We start from the raw sequence: 19,979 nt of genomic DNA, 5'->3' as shown, positions 1-19,979 counted from the left end.
GGTACATTTGTGGTTCAAATCATTTGAGTCATATCCAATTCTTTAGGATTGGGATTTGCTTGGCAAAGACACTGGAGTGGTTTGCCATTTCCTCCTCTAGCACCTGGTACGTGGTAAGTACTAAATAAATGCTCTATCTGTTGGTAGAGCAATTGAGCTATCTGTCCCTTCCATATCTAAATCCGATGACCCTAGAGTTTGCAAAATGCATTCCCCACAGCAATTCTGTGGTACTGTAAATGTTATAATCCTGAATCATTTTCTAGAGGAGAAAATTAAACCGTAGAATAGTGAGGTGACTTGTCCAAGATCATAAAGGTCATAAATAGGACAAAGATTTGAACCTCAGTCTTCAGTGCCTAAATCTAACACACTTTCTAGTCCCCAAAAGTAGGGATTTTTCTACCACCACAAAGCACCATAGAGATGTTAGATTATAAAGGTTTTCATGCCTCACCTAGCAAGACTTTTTGGTGGGCCAGGGATAGACTCCTCAGATCTTCGGCCCAACCAGAAATGTTGCTCAAAAAGAAGAGGAGAGAGATTCTTTTTTGCTTTAATAATTTCTCTCTCATACCAATTCCTGAATCCTTCCCCAATCTGGAACCAAAAAATCATTGGAGCACTTACCCAGGACATAGAAGTCATAGTCAGGAGATACTGTCAGAAGAAAAAGAAATGTCATTTCAAAATCACAGAATCCCAGCATTGGAGAGGTGGAAGAGGCCTCACCTGCCACCTAATCCAACCCATGTGCCCACAGAGGAATTCCCATTATGACAATCCTGACAAATGGTCATCTAGCCACTGCTGGAAGACCTTCAATGGAAATGAATCCACCACCTCTTAAGGTAGCCCAATCCCCTTCTGGACAGCTCTAATTGGAAGAAATTTTTTTCCCTAACATCAAATCTAAATATGTATCTTTTCAAATTCTACCCAGTGTTCCTGGTTTAACCGTTGGGCTGAAACAGACCAAGTCTTTTCTATATCACGATCCTTCAGGTACCTAAAACCAACTATCAGGTCCCCAGTGAGTCTTCTTTGCTTCAGGCCAAATATCTCCAGTTCATTCAATTGATCCTATGCCATAGATTCAACCCCTTTCACCATGTTGATTACCTTCCTTTGGATGCTCTCCAGCTAATCCATGTCTCTCCTAAATCATGGCACACCCAACAGAATATTCTAAATATGGTTTGAACAAAGCAATCAATCACCTCCTTATTCTTGGCACTTGTATTTCTCAATGAAACCCAAGATTTCATTAGTGGTTTTGGCCTCCATATCACACCATTAACTCAGATTAACTGCTGTACAAACCTTTGGGCTGTTTTTCAGACAAATGATGCTATTTAACCTTGATTTCTCACCTTGGACTTGTGAGTTGATCTTTAAAAAATACTTTTCTTCCATCTTAGAATAAATATTGTGTATTGGTTCCAAGGTAAAAGAATGGTAAGTGTTGGGCAAGTGACTTGTATAGGGTCACATAGACACTTATCTGAGGTCAGATTTGAACCCAGGACCTCTCATCTCTAGGCTTGGCTCTCAATCCACTGAGCCACCTACCTGCCCCCAAATTGATTTTTTAAAATATGTGACTGCATTCGTAATTCCATCTTCTTATATTCAGCCCGATATTGTAGTTTGTCAAGATCTTTTGAGATTCTAACTAGCTTGATCTCTCCAAGCACTATCCATGGGCTCAGGCTCTTATAGTCTGCTGATGTCTAGGGGAGGCCAACTCAAGTAAAGAATGAGAAAAGGCCCAAAGGGAAGGTGGTCCTCTATCCTACCCCTAAGAGGAGGTTCCTTAAGGATAAAGACCCTTATCCGGATGAAACTTTGGATCCCACTCCCCCACCCCATGCCTAACATTCTAATAAATAGTAGACATTTAAACAATATCTTTTGTACCACCACCACCACCTCTCCCACCCCTACAAAGCACCTTCTTCCATTGTAAAATTCCTGGTGATGGGCACCACCTTGTCCAGGGACACATCGTCGCCAGTGATCGCCATCCTTCGATGACTGTACAGGAATAGGCTGCAGACAGAAGGTTTGTGGCTGCTTAGATACCCAGGATGATTGATCTGCACAGGCCCTAAGGGTGACCACAGGCCCTCAAAGTAGTCATAAGACCCTGGAGAGCCTTCTGGGAATGGGCTTGGGAAAGACACTTAGTGCATGATTAATACACATCTATTATTCAATGGCTACATTAGCCATGACCAATAACTGGCCCAGAGGGGAACATAGAATAAGCAAATCCAATAAGTGTAATAAGGCTATAAATTGCCAAATAAACTCCCTCCCCCTCACTCGGAATTTTCAATAACTCAGAGGTTCTCTGGTTGAGGAATCAATGACCCTTATGGAACCCTCTGAGGCCACAGCTGGAAGAGATGGAGTGCCACCAATATTTCATATCTTCTATAAGCTTTGATCACCAACCCCACAAGTCTGTAATGCTATCTCCTTCCCCTAACTTTGTTTGGCACTTTGCTTACATTTTCCTTATGCCCTCAAGTCCTCCTTTGTCTTATAATGATTTGCATTCATTACTGCTGAGTTTCCACATCTCATTCTGCCCTCTCCTGGCTATGTGCCACCCTCTACACCTGGAAAGCTCCAGGGAAAACCTCTGCCCATTCACCTCACTTTTCTGCCTGGGTAAATCCTTTCTTCCCTTTAAGACTTCCTTAATTTATTTTACTTTTTTTAACCCCCTCAATTTCATTTGATTCAGCAAAATATCATCAAGCTCTTTCTAAATGCTGGACACCGTTGACACAAAGACAAACAAATAACTAGTCCCTGCCCTTAAAGAGCTTATACTCTGGGGGAGAGGGAAGGATAACACAAAAACAACATAAATGTCAGATACTTATCTGATTTACATGTATATATATGTCTATATTATGACATAGAAATATCAGACAATGTCATATAACCTATTTTTATATTTGTAAAATATAATAAATCTCAAATCTCCAATAAATAAGTGGTTAAAGGATGTGAACAGTTTGCAAAGGAAGAATGGTAAACTGTCAATGACCATATGAAGCCATGCTCGCGCTCACTAATAACAAGGGAAATGAAACCTGAAGCAACTCTTGAATGTTTATCTCATGCCCAGCAAATTGATCAAAATGACCCCAAAAATGGAAACAGTCAACGTTGGAGGGCAGTGAGAAGACAGACACATTACTAAATGACTGGCAGGATGGGAACATTCTGGGAAATAGGAATTACTATGAGAAAGGGGAGAAAGAAGACTGTCTATATCCTTTGGCTCAGCCATCTCATTTTCTTTTGCAACATGACTAACATGGAAATGTTTTGCATGACAGCATATGTATACTATATAAAATTGCTTGCCTTCTCAAGGAGTGGGGAGAGGAGCGGGGAAGGGAAAGAACATGGCACTCAAAATTTTTTAAAGAATGTAAAAAAATGTTTATATGTAATTGTGCAAAATAAAAGTAAAAGAAATAGATTTCTACCCTAAAGAGGTCAAGTATAGAAAGTAAGGCCCCATATATGTCAAAATACTAATAGAATTTCTTAAAAACACCCTTACTTTTGATTTTAAAAGCAATACTAAGTATTGGTTCCAAGGCAAAAGAGTGGTAAGAGCTAAGTACTGAAGGTTAAGTGATTTACCCAGGGTCACACAGATAGGAAATGTCTGAGGTCAAATTTGAACCCAGGACCTCCTATCTCTAGGCTTGGTTCTCTATCTACTGAGACACCTCACTGTCTCAATAGTATTTTTTGGTGATAGCAAAGAACTGGAAACAAAGTAGATTTTTATTTACTGGGAATTGGCTAAGCAGACTGTGGTAGATGAGGATTTTGAAAGACTATTGTGGAGGGGCACTGAGGTGGCTCAATGGACAGAGAACCTAATCTAGAATTGAGAGGTCTCAGGTTTAAATCTGACATCAGTAGCATGATCCTAGGCAAGTTACTTAAGCCCAATTGCCTAGCCCTTATGACTCTTCTGCCTTAGAACTGATACTTAGTATTGATTCTAAGACAGAAGGTAGGAGTTAAAAAAGGAAATATTATTGGGAAGTTAAAGATAATACAGATGAGGAATTCAGAGAAACCTGGAAAATGTATATATTCTAAGACTAGGAAGAGAGAGCAGGAAAAAAAAAAAAAAAAAAAGAATGCACCACACAGTGATTTACTCTAATGCAAATTACCCTAAAACAGCTGGTGAACTGAGAATGATAACAACTAATAATGGTCCCAGAGAGCAGTTAATGGAATATACCTCCCTCATCTTGGGATTAGAGTGGAATGATCTCAGGGCAAAATATTGTACACCGTGTCAGACAAGATCACTGCCTTATTTATTCACGTTTAACTATTTTTCTTAATTAAAGACTCAATTCTTGGGGAGAAAAAGTCATCCAGAAATGACTTGTGATAAAGATATTGATAAGTCTAATTTCATAAATAAATACGAAGCAAGGGCTTAGTATAGATAGATTAATAGACCAGGTTCTGATGTTTCCAGCTTCCATTGGAGAAAAGAAAAGAGAAATTAAACCATATAAGTGTCTTGGAGGAATGGAGAGTAGAGACATGGATAAGAATTTTAATTTAATTTAATAAGAAATTAGGGAAAATTTGGAGGAAGAAAACTCTGCAGGCACAGATACTAATCTAGACTCTACTTCTGTGTTAAAAGGGGTATAGGATCAAAGATGATTAAGGAGACAAAAAAAGTCCAAAAAGGAAGAGATATCGAAGGGGATGACTCAGGAGAGAAAAGAAATACTTGTAGAAGGCAAAACAAGGCAGAGTAAGTAAGAAAAGGTATTGTTATTGTTATTGTTATTCAGTTGTTTTCTGTCATGTCCAGCTCTAGGTGACCCCATTTGGGGTTTTCTTGGCACAAGAGTGGTTTAGTTTCCCATTCCCTTCTCCAGATCATTTTACAGATGAGGAAACTGAGGCAAACACAGTTAGTGACTTATCCAGGGTTACACAGCTAGTATGTGTTTAAGGTTAGATTTGAACTTAGGAAGATGAGTCTTCCTGTCTCCAGATGCCATATTCTATCTACTGTACCATTTTAATAAGAAAAGTTAAGTGTAACAACTAGAGGGTAAAGCAAATTGAGAGAATAGATTGGTTGGTGAGAAAACTAGTGCTACAGAAAGGAGTTTGGTGTTAGGCTGAAAAAGAAGAGGTTGTTGTGGGTAAGTCTAATGGTATGGAAAGTCTAATGAAAAGAAGTTGAATGGGTTTTCCAGATTAAGAAGAGATGTTAAGATATTAAGAGGAGGACATAAGTCTTCCCCCACCCAAACCCTTACCTTCTGTCTTTTTATGACTCTAAGAGAGAAGAAGAGCAAGGGCTAGACAACCAGGATTAAGTGACTTGCCCAAGGTCATGCAGTTAGGAGGTGGCTGCATCCAGATTCAAATCCAAGATCTCCTGTTACTTATTAACCCCCATTGCCTAGCCCTTATTGCCCTTCTGCTTTGGAGCTAATACTTAGTATTGATTCTAAGACAGAAGTTTGGGGTCTTAAAAAAAAAAAGATACAAACAAAAGTACTGAATATCTCAGCCAATATGCAGAATATTAACAAGAAATTGTGGAGTAGCTAGGTAGTACAGTGGATAGAGCACCAGGTCTGAAATTGGGAGATCCTGGGCTCAAATCTGGCCTCAGATACTTCCTAGCTGTGTGACCTTGGAAAAGTCACTTAACCCCAACTGCCTAGCCCTTGCCAATCTTCTGTCTCAGAAATGATATGAAGGCAAAATGTAAGGATTTTTAAAAAAAGAAAAGAAAATTATGCAGTGACTTTCATTGAGTATACAACACATTGATATTTCTGCCAGAGTCAAGTGGCTTAGCTGTGTTCCAAGAACGTTCTGGAGCAGAAGGTAAAAGAGATATAAAGGCCACCTCTCCACCCTCCAGGGTGTTAGGGAGAAGGAAGTGCTCCTAAAGGAACAAAAATCAAGGCTTCAGCAGAGTCATCTGAGGCAGAGGAGAGCTTTAACTAGTATCAGTATTGTGGAAAATGGAATAGTGTTACACAGAGGAAGCCTGGCAGTAAAAATAAAGTGGGAAAGAGAGGAGAGTTTGCTCTGTGTAACACTATTCCATCTGCCTGTTTTCCATGTAGGCATCTCAAACTCAGCCTGTCAAAAACTGAACTCATGACATTCCTCCCAAACCCTCCTTTCTTCCCAGCTTTCCCATTACTGCCAAGGTACGACTACCTTAGGCTTACAACCTTGGTAACAATCTTGACTCCTCGCCCACATAGCCAATCTGTTATCAAATGTTGTTGTTTCTACCTTCTCAGCATCTCACCAAATATTGTATAGGCATATGCCTTCTCTCTGTTCACATAGCCATCCCTCTGGGGCAAGCCCTTATCACCTATCACCTGTACTATTGCCATTGCTGCTGCTTCTTTTTTTAAACCCTTCCCTTCCATCTTAGAATCAATACTGTGCATTGGTTCCAGGGCAGAAGTAAGGACTGGTAAGGGCTGGGCCATGGGGGTTAAGTGACTTGCCCAGGGTCACACAGCTGGGAAGTGCCTGAGGCCAAATTTGAACCTAGGACCTCTTGTCTCTAAGTCTGACTCTCAATCAGCTGAGCTACCTAGTTTCCCCTCTTTGGCTTTTGAAGCCCTTCACAACGTGGACTCTTTCAACTTTTCTAATTTTCTTATACTTGACTCACTTTCATTTACTCCACAATCCAAGGACGCTGGCCTACTTTCCATTCCTCAAAGACACTCCCTCTGCCTATTTTCTGTTCTTTAATGGAAACATTTTGTCTCTTGTTTCTAAGTTCTTGCAATGCTCTCCTTCCTACCTCCACTCCTTAGATTCCGTGGTTTCCTTCAAGACTGAACTCACATTCTGCCTTCTGCAAGAGAACTTTTCCAATCATCCATCATGCCTCAGCTAGTGCCTTCCCCCTGAAATTGCCTCCAATTTACCCTATATTTATGTATAGACATAGTAATTTATAAATTATGTCTTCCATTAAAACATGAGATACTGAGGGCATAGACCAAGTTTTTGCCTTTCTTTCTCTTCCTAGCACTTGTTGATTGAAAAAGAGAAGGGAAATAGAAAAGGGAAATTGAAGTATAATTAAAGTTCTAAATTGGACTTGAAGCTCATCTTGAAGAGGATGGAGCTGGATACCCTGGGGAGGGAGAAGCTGCTTGAATCCCAAAGAATAATCAAGTGGAGTCACAGATATCATTCAATAAGGTCAGAGGAATTGGTGATTCTGAGGCAGCTATCTTTTGAAAAGATAACACCAGTGTTCTGCTGTCTTCCCAGAGCATGGATCCAAGACATAGCAGAGAATGTCCTGAGGCTTATCAGAATGGATAACAGCTACCCACTTTTGGTGATTCCAGTGGACACAAATGAAACACCCAGAAGAAACAGAAAAAAAACTTTTGCTCATGCTTATAAAGATTCGAGCAAGAAACCAAAGACCACACGACCCCATGTGGCAATTTTCTCACTATTAACCATTTAAAGCAAGAGGTGATGAAGAAGAGAAACATTAATTTGGGATGGGAACAACTGGCCAAAAGAGTAGTATTTGAGAAAGGCATTTGTACTTCTGGACCACAGGTTAAAAATATAAAGATGACAGATTTTTGGCCAGAGATGAAGTATATCTAACAGAAGTTGGTAAAAATGTATTCGCTGAATATTTTGTAAATCTGAACAAAAGGTCTTTAAACTAAAAAATAGGCAGGGGATGCCTACTATATATATATATATCCCAAGAGAACAGCTGCAATGAATGAAGAAGAAAACTTCAAACATACAATTTATAGGAGACAAAATCCAAGAAAAGACAGAATAGAAAAATCTCATGACTCCCATGTCTATACACAAATGCCCAGAGTTTATGCAACACACAAGATGAATTAGTGGTCAAAATGAAAGGAGATCAATTGACTTCAAAGGGATTACTGAGGCTTGATGTGCTACAATACACAATTGGATCTTGGCTTGGGATGGATTTACTAAATGCAAAAGAAACAAGATAGGGGGCAGCTGGGTAGCTCAGTGGATTAAGAGCCTGGCCTAGAGGTAGGAGATTCCAGGTTTAAATCTGGCCTCAGACACTTCCTAGCTGTGTGACCCTGGGCAAGTCACTTAACCCCCATTGCCTAGCCTTTACTGCTCTTCTGTCTTGGAACCAATACATAGTATGGATTCTAAGACAGATGTAAGGGCTTAAAAAAAAGAAACAGGATAAATAAAAGATGTTGGGATGGAGACAGTATTGTATTTTAAGAAGATAAGCACATGTAAGAAAATACAGGAACTAAAAAGAACTAAATGGGGAAATATGATGGAGAATATTCGTATGAACATTAATAGAGGGGAAAACAGAAATGATTTTGTCATTGGAGTATACTACAGAATACTTGAAGAAGAAGAGGAAATAGAGAATTTGGGAAATAGATCACAAGCCTGGAACATAGATATAATAGTGTAGTGATGAAGAAGAACTTTAATTACCCAGACATCTGATGAAGATCTCTGGTGCTCGTGTGGGCTCTCTCTCTCTCTCTCTCTCTCTCTCTCTCTCTCTCTCTCTCCACTCCCCCCCAGTCCTTTCCCCTTTTCCCCTTTCTTCCCCTGACAAAGCAGAATAGCTAATTTCCTAATTTGCCTTAGTGATAGTTTCTTCTTGCAAAAGTTAAGGGAACCAACAAGTAGGAATCCTGTTCTCTATCACATTCCTACTAACATTGAGAAAACTATTGCTGGGGTAAAAATGAAGGTTTGCCAGGGCAGAAGTGACCAGTTCCTCCTGGCATTTGTGATAAAGGAGAAATTTCTTCATACTTTTCCAGACTTCTTCCATTTCACACTTCTTTCACACATTCAACAATCCAGCCACCCTGCTTCTCAAATGTTACATACCATCTCTTGTCTCCAAACCCTTGCAATATCTCTTCCATCATGCCCTGAATGCTCTGCCTCTTCACCTCCATATTTAACTCCTTACCTTCCATCTTAGAATCAATACTGTGCTTTGGTTCCAAGGCAAAAGACTGGTAAAGGTTAGGAAATGGGGACTAAATGACTTGCCCAGGGCTACAGAGCTAGGAAGTATCTGAGGCTAGATTTGAACCCAACTCCTCTAAATTCCAGGTAGGAAATATCTGAGGCTGGACTTGAACCCAACTCCTCTGAATTCCAGGTCTGGCTCTCAAACCACTGGGCCACCTTGCTGCATCCCACCCCCCCAACTTAGATTTTATTTTTTTTAAACCCTTACCTTCCATCTTAGAATCAATACTGTGTATTGGTTCCAAGGCAGAAGAGTGGTAAGGGTAGGTAATGGGGGTTAAGTGACTTGCCCAGCTGGGGTCACACAGCTGGGAAGTGTCTAAGGTCAGATTTGAACCTAGGACCTCCCATCTCTAGGCCTGGCTCTCAATCTACTGAGCCATCCAGCTTCCCCCCCCAACTTAGATTTTAAAAAGAAATGTACAGAAAATGGAAGCAAGTCCATGTCACAATGGACACACCATAAAAATATAGCATAATCCTGTGAAAATGATATCAAGAGTGGCAGAGTTGAAGCTAGCAAAGGAAGTTAAGGACAAAAAAAGGTGGCTGTCTTTTTATGCTAAATTGAAAGAAAAAGGAGGAACAAAGAAGGGATAGAACCTTGGCCTGATGTGGATAGGAACATGGTAAGTGACAACAGAAAGAACGTAGAACTACTCAATTCCCTTTATGCTTCTGTTTCTCTGCCAGAGGATACTTTTTTTTAAATTAGTTGAGTCACTAGAAATGATGCAACAAAGAATGGCTTAATAGAGGTCTTTATATCCATGATAAATAAGCAGATAGCAAAAGAGCACCTGTCTGTTCTTGATGAACTCAATTCACCTGGTCCTCCCCTACTTAAATGAATAGCAGATATGAGAGCTGCTCTTGTCAGAATAATTGAAAGGCCTTAGAAAACCAGAGGGGCAAACCAGCTTGAAGAAAGACATGCCCCAATTTTCAAAAGAAGAGGAAGACATCAGTCTACAGTCAGTCAAGCAACCAACATTTGTTAAGTGGCTACAAGATGCCACAGACTATGCTAAGCACTTTTTTTTTTTAACCCTTAACTTCTGTGTATTGGTTCCTAGGTGAAAGAGTGATAAGGGAGGGCAATTGGGGTCAAGTGACTTGCCCGGGGTCACACGGCTGGGAAGTGTCTGAGGCCAGATTTGAATCTAGAACCTCCCATCTTTAGGCCTGGCTCTCAATCCACTGAGCTTCCCAGCTGCCCCCACTAAGCACTTTCAATTGCTCAAAAAGGCAAAAGACAGTCAGTGCCCTTGAGAAGCTCACAATCTAATTGGGGAACAAGCTCCTGAGAGATTTTTTTAAATGGATCATTAAAGAGATAGCAGTTAACACCCAGAAAGAAAATTAGTGATCACAATGAACATATCTTAACTAATTAAGCTCAGTTCCTTTTCTGAAAAGATTACTAAAGAAAACTGTTTCCTCACCCCATCCCTTGGAGCACAGCTGGCTAATACTTTCAGGCATGTGATAGTAGGGATTCCTTTAATCTATGGTGTGGGTTAAATGGCCGCTGAAGTCTTTTCCAACTCTCAAATTCTGTGATTCTGTGAATCTCATCTCAGAATCTCTAGATTGCCATGGGCAAGCCATTTAATTGCTCATGACCTCAGTTTCCTCATCTGTAAAAGGGGAACAAATAATACTGGCAAAACATACCTCACATAGTTGTTATGAGGAAAACACTATGCAAACTTCAAGTGCTATTCAAATGTGAATTATTATTATTGTAGTCTTTTTACACAGAAGAAAGCACTTACACCTGAGGGAATCAGGGAAGGCTTCACTGCGGAGGCAGCACCTTTGCTAAGACATAAAAGAAGAGAAACTTCTGAAAGGTGGAGGTGAGTATGCATGTGCTAGGGCTTGGGCACATTGTCAGACTGCACAAAAGTGAGGGATCCTTTTCAGCTAGAACTACCCCTCCTTTAAGCTCTCCAGTCATTCTCTTGGGACTCTTTTCATACTCTACCTTTTAAGAGAGTCTTCTGTGTCCTAGTCTAATCTCCCTAGTAGACAGGTAAGCTCTTTAAAGGTCGTGTTTCATCTTTGTCTCGCCAGGGCTCACACATAATAGGCACTTACTAAATCTTTATTGAATTGAATTGTTTTATTCTACCAACAAATACATGCCACAAGCAGGATATGAATCCAAATCTTCCTGAATTTCATCCATCTCCTAGTTTTTTCTCCTGCTGATTCTCCCTTGGGATGATTAGACAGACCTCATGAGACCTGAGTGATTGAGTCCACTAAGCTTTAGAACCACTGCCCCAGGGCCATGTTCACTATATCTCCCTGGGCCCCTAGACTTACTCAAAATCCCATGTGACTATTCACCTCAGCCAGCACCTTGCCATCTGCCCTGCTGCTGCAAGTACCCCTCCTCCCCACTTTCCACCAATTGTTTGTGATGCGTGTCTACTGATTCACCTATGCTTCCACTCATCATTCCTGTGACTTCACCAATAAACACACCCTGCTTGAACACTACTTCCTCTATGTGTTGTTTTCCCTACTACTAAGTAAGCCAGAGAGCCCAGACTAGCTTGCTTTTCAATTTGTGTCACTAGCACTAAACATGACAAATGTTTAACAAAGGTTATTCCTTCATTCATTCTGAGCTCCAACTCATTTGAATTCAGTTCATTTAGTTCATTTCTCTTGTGCAGAAACACCCTGCTGTCATGGATACAGGGCCAGTCCTTGAATCAGGAAAATCCAGAGTTCAAGTCCTTCCTAGGACAGAATTTTGTACTAGCTGTAGTACTATATTCAAATTACTTAACCTATGAATACCCCAGGCAACTCTCTAAGACCATAAATCACAAAAGAGTTCCTGCACTGCAATTATGGAGGACATTTTCACACAGGAAATTCCCCATATTGTAAAAAATCACCCCCAAAAATGCTCCCCCCCCCATTTTTTCTCTACTGGACTCTAATCTCTGTGAGGACAGGGATGGAATCTTCTTCCTCCTTAAATGTCCCTCAGCACAAAACACAAACACAGGCTGTTGTGCGATGTCCTGACTCTGTGAGTCCATTTGGGATTTTCTTGGCAAAGATACTGAAGAGGTTTGCCATTTCCTTCTCCAGCTCACTTTACAAATGAGGAACTGAAGCGAGTAGGGTTAAGTGATTTGCCCAGGATCTCAGAGCTAATCTGAGGCCAGATTTGAACTTAGGAAGTTGAGTCTTCCTGGCTTCAGGCCCAGAACTCTATCCACTGTGCCACCTTAGCTAAGCCTTACACACAGCTGCCACTGAATAAATGTTTGTTGAGTTATACTGGGTCCCTGAACTTTGACCCAATCAATCTAGTCCACAAAATACTGTGTTGGGAAAATGGGAGCACAGAAAGTATGAGTCTTAGCCCCAGCCCTCTAGGAGCGCTGGGAATCCCCCCCACCCCAGAGACACTAAATCAACACCAGGGCCAAATTAGCGTTCCAAGTTAACTAAATAGCGTGCCTGGGACAGAGAGGAGGCAGTTGTTATAATGCAAAGACTCTGGGAACGGAAGATCCAAAACTTGGGTTTCATTTCTAGCGCTTCCACTCACTAGCTCTGGAACCTTGGATAGATCCCTTCCCTTCATCGATCCTCAGTTTCCTCATAGATAAAAAAGAAGAGGCTGGAATAGATGCACTTTAAGGCTCCTTCCAGACGCTTTGACAAGGTGTGATTCTAAGTTCACTTACGCATACTCCGGGCCACATCGGACCAAGCCCAAAAGGCGGCTTTGGAGACTGTCCCCAGCACACACTATACCCTGCACCGCCTGCCGTCTAAGGTCAAGGAAAACAGGAGGGAGGGAAGAATGGACGGAAGGAAGGAAGGAAGGGATGTCTTTCGACCAGGCTCACTCCACCCTGATCTTCCGCGCCTCTCCCCGACTTACCCAGCAGGGATACGGGAGCAGTGAGACAGTAATAGAAATGGGGTCAGGCTCTGCAGGAATGAGAGCAGGAGAGGATAGGAAGCTACCCTTTTTGCTCCCCAAAACCCCTCACAACCCTGGGCACCATTCAGGGTTCCTTTCCTCATTTTCCCCTCCCCCGCCCTTCAAGAGCCTGGCATACAAGGAAAGGATACAATAACACAGTGTTCACCCTGGGCCAGGGTCTCTTGAATGGCTCCAGACTGGTCCATACTGGCAGCTGCGGCGACGGGACCCAGCAACGCACGGCTCGGGGCCTGGGCGCGGGTACGGGGCAGACGTCCTTCGGTCCAGACCGGACAACTGACCGGACAGCTGGTGGGGTGCTGCAGTCCCGGGGCCCCGGAGGGCTGGGGAAGGTGAGAGGAGGGCGATGGAGGATGAGAAGAGATGGCGATGGACCAGAGGCTTTAGGGCATTGGAGTGGCGAGGGGGCATAGTCCAGCCCCGCTACTCTTCCCCAATTTCTACCACCCTCCCTGGGCGAGTGTCCAGCCGGGTTGCATCAGCCGGAGGTGGGGCAGGAGGGGACGCAGTGTCCTGGAGAGATAGTCAAGGGAGTGGGGAGGAGGAGGGTACCCCACCCAGGCTCCACATCCGCAGCCTCTGATCCCGCCCGCCTTAGTCTGCCCACCCAGCCGGGACTCTAGCCGGGTCCTGCAGCACATTGCTCAGGCTGCTCCGCCGCTGTCAGCCTGCCTACCTCTGGGGATGTCGCAGCCTGCAGCGTGCAGGAGACAGCGGAGAGCCCGGGGACAGCGGTACAGCGCCAGCTCACTACACCTCCCGGCAAGCTCCACGCAGCTGCCCGCGGGCTAGCGGGCCAGGAGGCCAAGTGGCCTACAAGTCCCAGCCTGCACTGCGCCGGTCCCAACACGACCGTGCTATTTAACCCCTTAAGCATCTACGTGCTCTTAAGAGGTCCTTACCCGCCCTGACAGCCCTCGAAAGATTATTGGGAACCAGCACCCCATCTACCCCAGCCTCCACCACAGGCAGGCGCATACAAATACACTTACCCCAGCCCAGGACGGAGATCTGAATCCTGGTCTCCAAATGGTATCATAATAAGTAGAACTCAATCCAACATGCCTTTGCTAAGTTTCTCTAAGCGGATCGTTGGATTTAGAGCTGATCGAAACTTTCCGGCTGGAAGGGACCTTAGTGATTACCTAAACCAAGCTCCCTCCCATTTTATAGATGAGGAAACTGAGGCCCAGAGAGCTGAAGTGACTTGTAGACTTTCAGAGTTAATAAGTGACAGCTAGAATATGAATCCAGATCCTATGACTCCAAATGCTGGGCTCTTTCCATTATAACACACTTGTAGGTCACAGAGTCTGACACCTTTACCACAACTCAGAGTCTTACAGTCCCTAGAAAAATAAGAAAAAGTGACTTGTCCAGGGTCACACAGCAATTATGTATCAGTCAGAACTTAAACTCAGGTCTTCCTGGTTTCAAAACTCTACCCAGCTAAATGATGCCTTGTATAGTGTAGGGGGTGGAGAGGGACTAAATAAATAAAAAGGAAAAAGGAAAAAAATTATTATTAACCAGCTGTGTGATCCCCCTCAGGTCACTTAACTCTAGTTGCCTAGCCCTTACTCTAAGCTCTTCTGCCTTAGAACCAATACTTTGTATTGTTTCTAAGACAGAAGGTTAAAAACAAAACAAAACAAAATATATATATATATATATATATATATATATATATATATATATATCCACTAAGCCTTGATGGCCTCAGGTCCATGAAGACAAAATGGTAATGACAATTACAACTACTGCTGGCATTTATATGTCTCTAAAGTTTGCAAAATGATTTATAAATATCATTTCAATTAATCCTCACAACAAACCTGGGAGGTAAGTGCTATTATTATTTCTCATTTTACAGATAAGGAACTGAGGCAGACAGGTTAAGTGACAGGGCCAGGGTCACAGAGCTAGTAAATGTCTAAGGCTGGATTTGAACTCTGGTCTCTTTCTGGTTTTGCTTTCCCCTGCACCTTTCTTGGTGGATAGTGGAGGAAGGATGTCTCTCCTCCACCCAGAAACTTCTGATGGTACCTTACACATGAAATAAATACATATTATACATATACATATATAACATTTTTTATACACTGGACTGAAAGAATAGACTTGAGTGTGAGGCAATGAGTTTTCCTGCAGAAGAAGGTGACAGAGGTGCTTGTTCCTGGACAATGTAACTGAACCTAAACCTACTGGGAAGATGAGGAGAATTCCCTGGGGAGGAAAATCCCAGAATTTAGCCTTGTAGTAGAGAAGGAGATTTTGTGGGCAGTGCCAAGCTTGGGGTTTGTCCTACGGTCAACTCCAAGTTTGAGAGTTCTCAAGTTTGACAATTTTAGCATCAGCCCTTCTAGAGAGAGGAAGTTTCACAAAAAGCATTTCCTCTTGGGAAAACTAAGAGGATTACCCATGTAGTACTTAAGCGATGTCCTTGGAAGGCAAAGCATTATTAAGTTAGAAGGAGGGGGTGAAGCAAAGGATACTTTGCCACCCCTTGCTATTAATAGGAATTATCCAGACAGCATAAATCTGATGGAAAGAGGATTACTTGTTTAGTAAACCCCAGAGATTGTTTACTTTCTGGGGTAGTTCTGTGGGTTTGAAGTAGGTAGGAGAGAGAGAGAGAGAGAGAGAGAGAGAGAGAGAGAGAGAGAGAGAGAGAGAGAGAGAGAGAGAGAGAGACTCATCAGAATGACAAAGGGTCACCTCAGTGTGGTGAAGTAGATAAAATACTAGACTTGGAGTCAGGAAAACCTGAGTTCAAATTTGACCTCAGATACTTATTAGCTCTGTGACCCTGGGCAAGTCACTTAACCTATGTTTGTCTCTGTTTCCTCAACTGTAAAATAGCAAAACCGATCTTGGAAGGTTGTTGTGAGGATCAAATGAGATGATCTTTGTAGCTCCTGACATTTAGTAGATACTATATAAATGCATGATTTCCATTTCCTGGCCCTTCCCAAGCCTATTTCCCTTTCTTTTTTTTTTAAAACCCTTCCCTTCCCTCTTAGGATCAATACTCTGTATTGGTTCTAAGGTAGAAGAGCAGCGGTAAGGGCTAGGCAATGGGGGTCAAGTGACTTGCCCAGGGTCACACGGATAGGAAGTATCTGAGGTCAGATTTGAACCCAGGACCTTCTGTCTCTGGCCCTGGCTCTCAATCCAGAAGAGAGTATGAGCTATTTGAATTTTTTTATGTTTCTATATGTGTTCTGGACTCCTGTGAATCTTTTTGATCTTCTGCATTTTCTATAGGGTGAAGCAAAGCTTGGCCACCCATACCCACATTATCACCTGGAGTGCTTATACAGGAACTTCGGGTCTCATTCCCCATCCATATTTGGAGAACTCTAGACATGAGATATACTTAAATGTTAATACGAAGATTTCCCTGAAATAAATTTCAGAGTTTCAGGGTGGATGAGTAATAAATCAAGGAGAGAAAGTTCCTCTGATGTATAAATTCTGGGGGGTTGGACCTGGCCTGGCATCTTGGGGAAGAGGTAGGAAGGGTAGGTAGCCCTGAGCTCTGAGTTACAGCTTGATTTGGGAGGCATTTCTACAGAGATGATCGGAAGTGGATTAGGAAAAGAATGTGAGGAGAGAAGAAAAGTGGATCAAATCTAGAGCCTTGGGTACACCCGTGCTTTCAGCCAGGAAGTTGGAAGGAATCTCAGAGACCATCTGGTTGACCTTAAAGAAAGTTATCCGTGCTTAATAAGGTCAGATCTAGGACCTGAACTCAGACCTTCTGACTATGATGGGAAGAAGAAAGCAGTGTCAAATATGAACTAGAGAACAGATCTTGGAATCGAGACCTGGGTTCTGTTTAGCTAGCCTCCAACACATACTAGCCATATGATCGTGGCAAAGTCACAGCCTTTCATTGCCCTCAAACAACTTTCTTTTATTTTCCTTAAATTTATTTATTTATTCTTAAATATTTTTCCATGGTTCCATGATTCATGTTTTCTCCCTCCCCTCCTTCCCTCCCCTCCCCTCCCGGATCTGACAAGCAATTCCACTGCGTCATACATGTATTATCACTCAAAGTCCATTTCCATAGTATTCATTTTTGTAATAGAGTAAGTAATCTTTTAAAACCCTCAAACAACTTTCCAAGCCTATGGAGAGGAATCTTGGTATAGTGGAAAGAGTGTAATGTTGTATATACTCATTCTATTTTATAACATACATAATTTGTTATATACGTATTTGTGTGATATATAATGAACATAAATGTATTGTGCAAATAACATACATACACATGCATGAGAATATGTGTAAATAATACATTCTACTGAATATGTTAAATAATTATTTACTGTATTTTAAATGTGTCATATACCTATGTGTGTGTGTTGTATATTCTAGAGTCCCTTTTGTTAATATTGTTAATAATATTTGTTAACATAATATTAAGTTTCCTCTTTCATAGTCCAGAGCACATAAAAAGATCCCAAGTGGACAAATTCTGGAAATCCTGGGTTCAAATCTGAGTTAGATTTGAACCCAGGACCTCCTCTCTCTCCGTTTGGCTTCTGCTCTGGTTCTATAGAAACTCACACCCTGCTCTCAACCTCCCAATCAATGGATCATTCCTTCCCTATTCCCATGCAGGAGAAGAAAACCCANATATATATATATATATATATATATATATATATATATATATATATCCACTAAGCCTTGATGGCCTCAGGTCCATGAAGACAAAATGGTAATGACAATTACAACTACTGCTGGCATTTATATGTCTCTAAAGTTTGCAAAATGATTTATAAATATCATTTCAATTAATCCTCACAACAAACCTGGGAGGTAAGTGCTATTATTATTTCTCATTTTACAGATAAGGAACTGAGGCAGACAGGTTAAGTGACAGGGCCAGGGTCACAGAGCTAGTAAATGTCTAAGGCTGGATTTGAACTCTGGTCTCTTTCTGGTTTTGCTTTCCCCTGCACCTTTCTTGGTGGATAGTGGAGGAAGGATGTCTCTCCTCCACCCAGAAACTTCTGATGGTACCTTACACATGAAATAAATACATATTATACATATACATATATAACATTTTTTATACACTGGACTGAAAGAATAGACTTGAGTGTGAGGCAATGAGTTTTCCTGCAGAAGAAGGTGACAGAGGTGCTTGTTCCTGGACAATGTAACTGAACCTAAACCTACTGGGAAGATGAGGAGAATTCCCTGGGGAGGAAAATCCCAGAATTTAGCCTTGTAGTAGAGAAGGAGATTTTGTGGGCAGTGCCAAGCTTGGGGTTTGTCCTACGGTCAACTCCAAGTTTGAGAGTTCTCAAGTTTGACAATTTTAGCATCAGCCCTTCTAGAGAGAGGAAGTTTCACAAAAAGCATTTCCTCTTGGGAAAACTAAGAGGATTACCCATGTAGTACTTAAGCGATGTCCTTGGAAGGCAAAGCAATATTAAGTTAGAAGGAGGGGGTGAAGCAAAGGATACTTTGCCACCCCTTGCTATTAATAGGAATTATCCAGACAGCATAAATCTGATGGAAAGAGGATTACTTGTTTAGTAAACCCCAGAGATTGTTTACTTTCTGGGGTAGTTCTGTGGGTTTGAAGTAGGTAGGAGAGAGAGAGAGAGAGAGAGAGAGAGAGAGAGAGAGAGAGAGAGAGAGAGAGAGAGAGAGAGAGAGAGACTCATCAGAATGACAAAGGGTCACCTCAGTGTGGTGAAGTAGATAAAATACTAGACTTGGAGTCAGGAAAACCTGAGTTCAAATTTGACCTCAGATACTTATTAGCTCTGTGACCCTGGGCAAGTCACTTAACCTATGTTTGTCTCTGTTTCCTCAACTGTAAAATAGCAAAACCGATCTTGGAAGGTTGTTGTGAGGATCAAATGAGATGATCTTTGTAGCTCCTGACATTTAGTAGATACTATATAAATGCATGATTTCCATTTCCTGGCCCTTCCCAAGCCTATTTCCCTTTCTTTTTTTTTTAAAACCCTTCCCTTCCCTCTTAGGATCAATACTCTGTATTGGTTCTAAGGTAGAAGAGCAGCGGTAAGGGCTAGGCAATGGGGGTCAAGTGACTTGCCCAGGGTCACACGGATAGGAAGTATCTGAGGTCAGATTTGAACCCAGGACCTTCTGTCTCTGGCCCTGGCTCTCAATCCAGAAGAGAGTATGAGCTATTTGAATTTTTTTATGTTTCTATATGTGTTCTGGACTCCTGTGAATCTTTTTGATCTTCTGCATTTTCTATAGGGTGAAGCAAAGCTTGGCCACCCATACCCACATTATCACCTGGAGTGCTTATACAGGAACTTCGGGTCTCATTCCCCATCCATATTTGGAGAACTCTAGACATGAGATATACTTAAATGTTAATACGAAGATTTCCCTGAAATAAATTTCAGAGTTTCAGGGTGGATGAGTAATAAATCAAGGAGAGAAAGTTCCTCTGATGTATAAATTCTGGGGGGTTGGACCTGGCCTGGCATCTTGGGGAAGAGGTAGGAAGGGTAGGTAGCCCTGAGCTCTGAGTTACAGCTTGATTTGGGAGGCATTTCTACAGAGATGATCGGAAGTGGATTAGGAAAAGAATGTGAGGAGAGAAGAAAAGTGGATCAAATCTAGAGCCTTGGGTACACCCGTGCTTTCAGCCAGGAAGTTGGAAGGAATCTCAGAGACCATCTGGTTGACCTTAAAGAAAGTTATCCGTGCTTAATAAGGTCAGATCTAGGACCTGAACTCAGACCTTCTGACTATGATGGGAAGAAGAAAGCAGTGTCAAATATGAACTAGAGAACAGATCTTGGAATCGAGACCTGGGTTCTGTTTAGCTAGCCTCCAACACATACTAGCCATATGATCGTGGCAAAGT

At 41.9% G+C, this 19,979-nt stretch overlaps 1 protein-coding gene across 1 annotated transcript in view; it reads right to left on the bottom strand.

The window, feature by feature from the left end:
• INPP5B (inositol polyphosphate-5-phosphatase B) overlaps positions 1–13,513 on the bottom strand; it is a 73,004-nt gene extending 59,491 nt beyond the window's left edge. The window contains 6 exon segments of the mRNA XM_044668045.1: positions 631–660; positions 1,955–2,052; positions 12,837–12,916; positions 13,231–13,320; positions 13,323–13,481; positions 13,484–13,513. Coding sequence (XP_044523980.1) covers positions 631–660; positions 1,955–2,052; positions 12,837–12,916; positions 13,231–13,320; positions 13,323–13,481; positions 13,484–13,513 — 487 coding nt within the window.
• Between the last annotated feature and the right edge of the window lie 6,466 nt (positions 13,514–19,979).

Source organism: Gracilinanus agilis, chromosome 3 (assembly GCF_016433145.1).
Source record: "Gracilinanus agilis isolate LMUSP501 chromosome 3, AgileGrace, whole genome shotgun sequence".
NCBI classification, from domain to species: domain Eukaryota; kingdom Metazoa; phylum Chordata; class Mammalia; order Didelphimorphia; family Didelphidae; genus Gracilinanus; species Gracilinanus agilis.
Note: the sequence above shows the minus strand (reverse complement) of the source record. Positions and strands in the feature narration are given on the sequence as shown.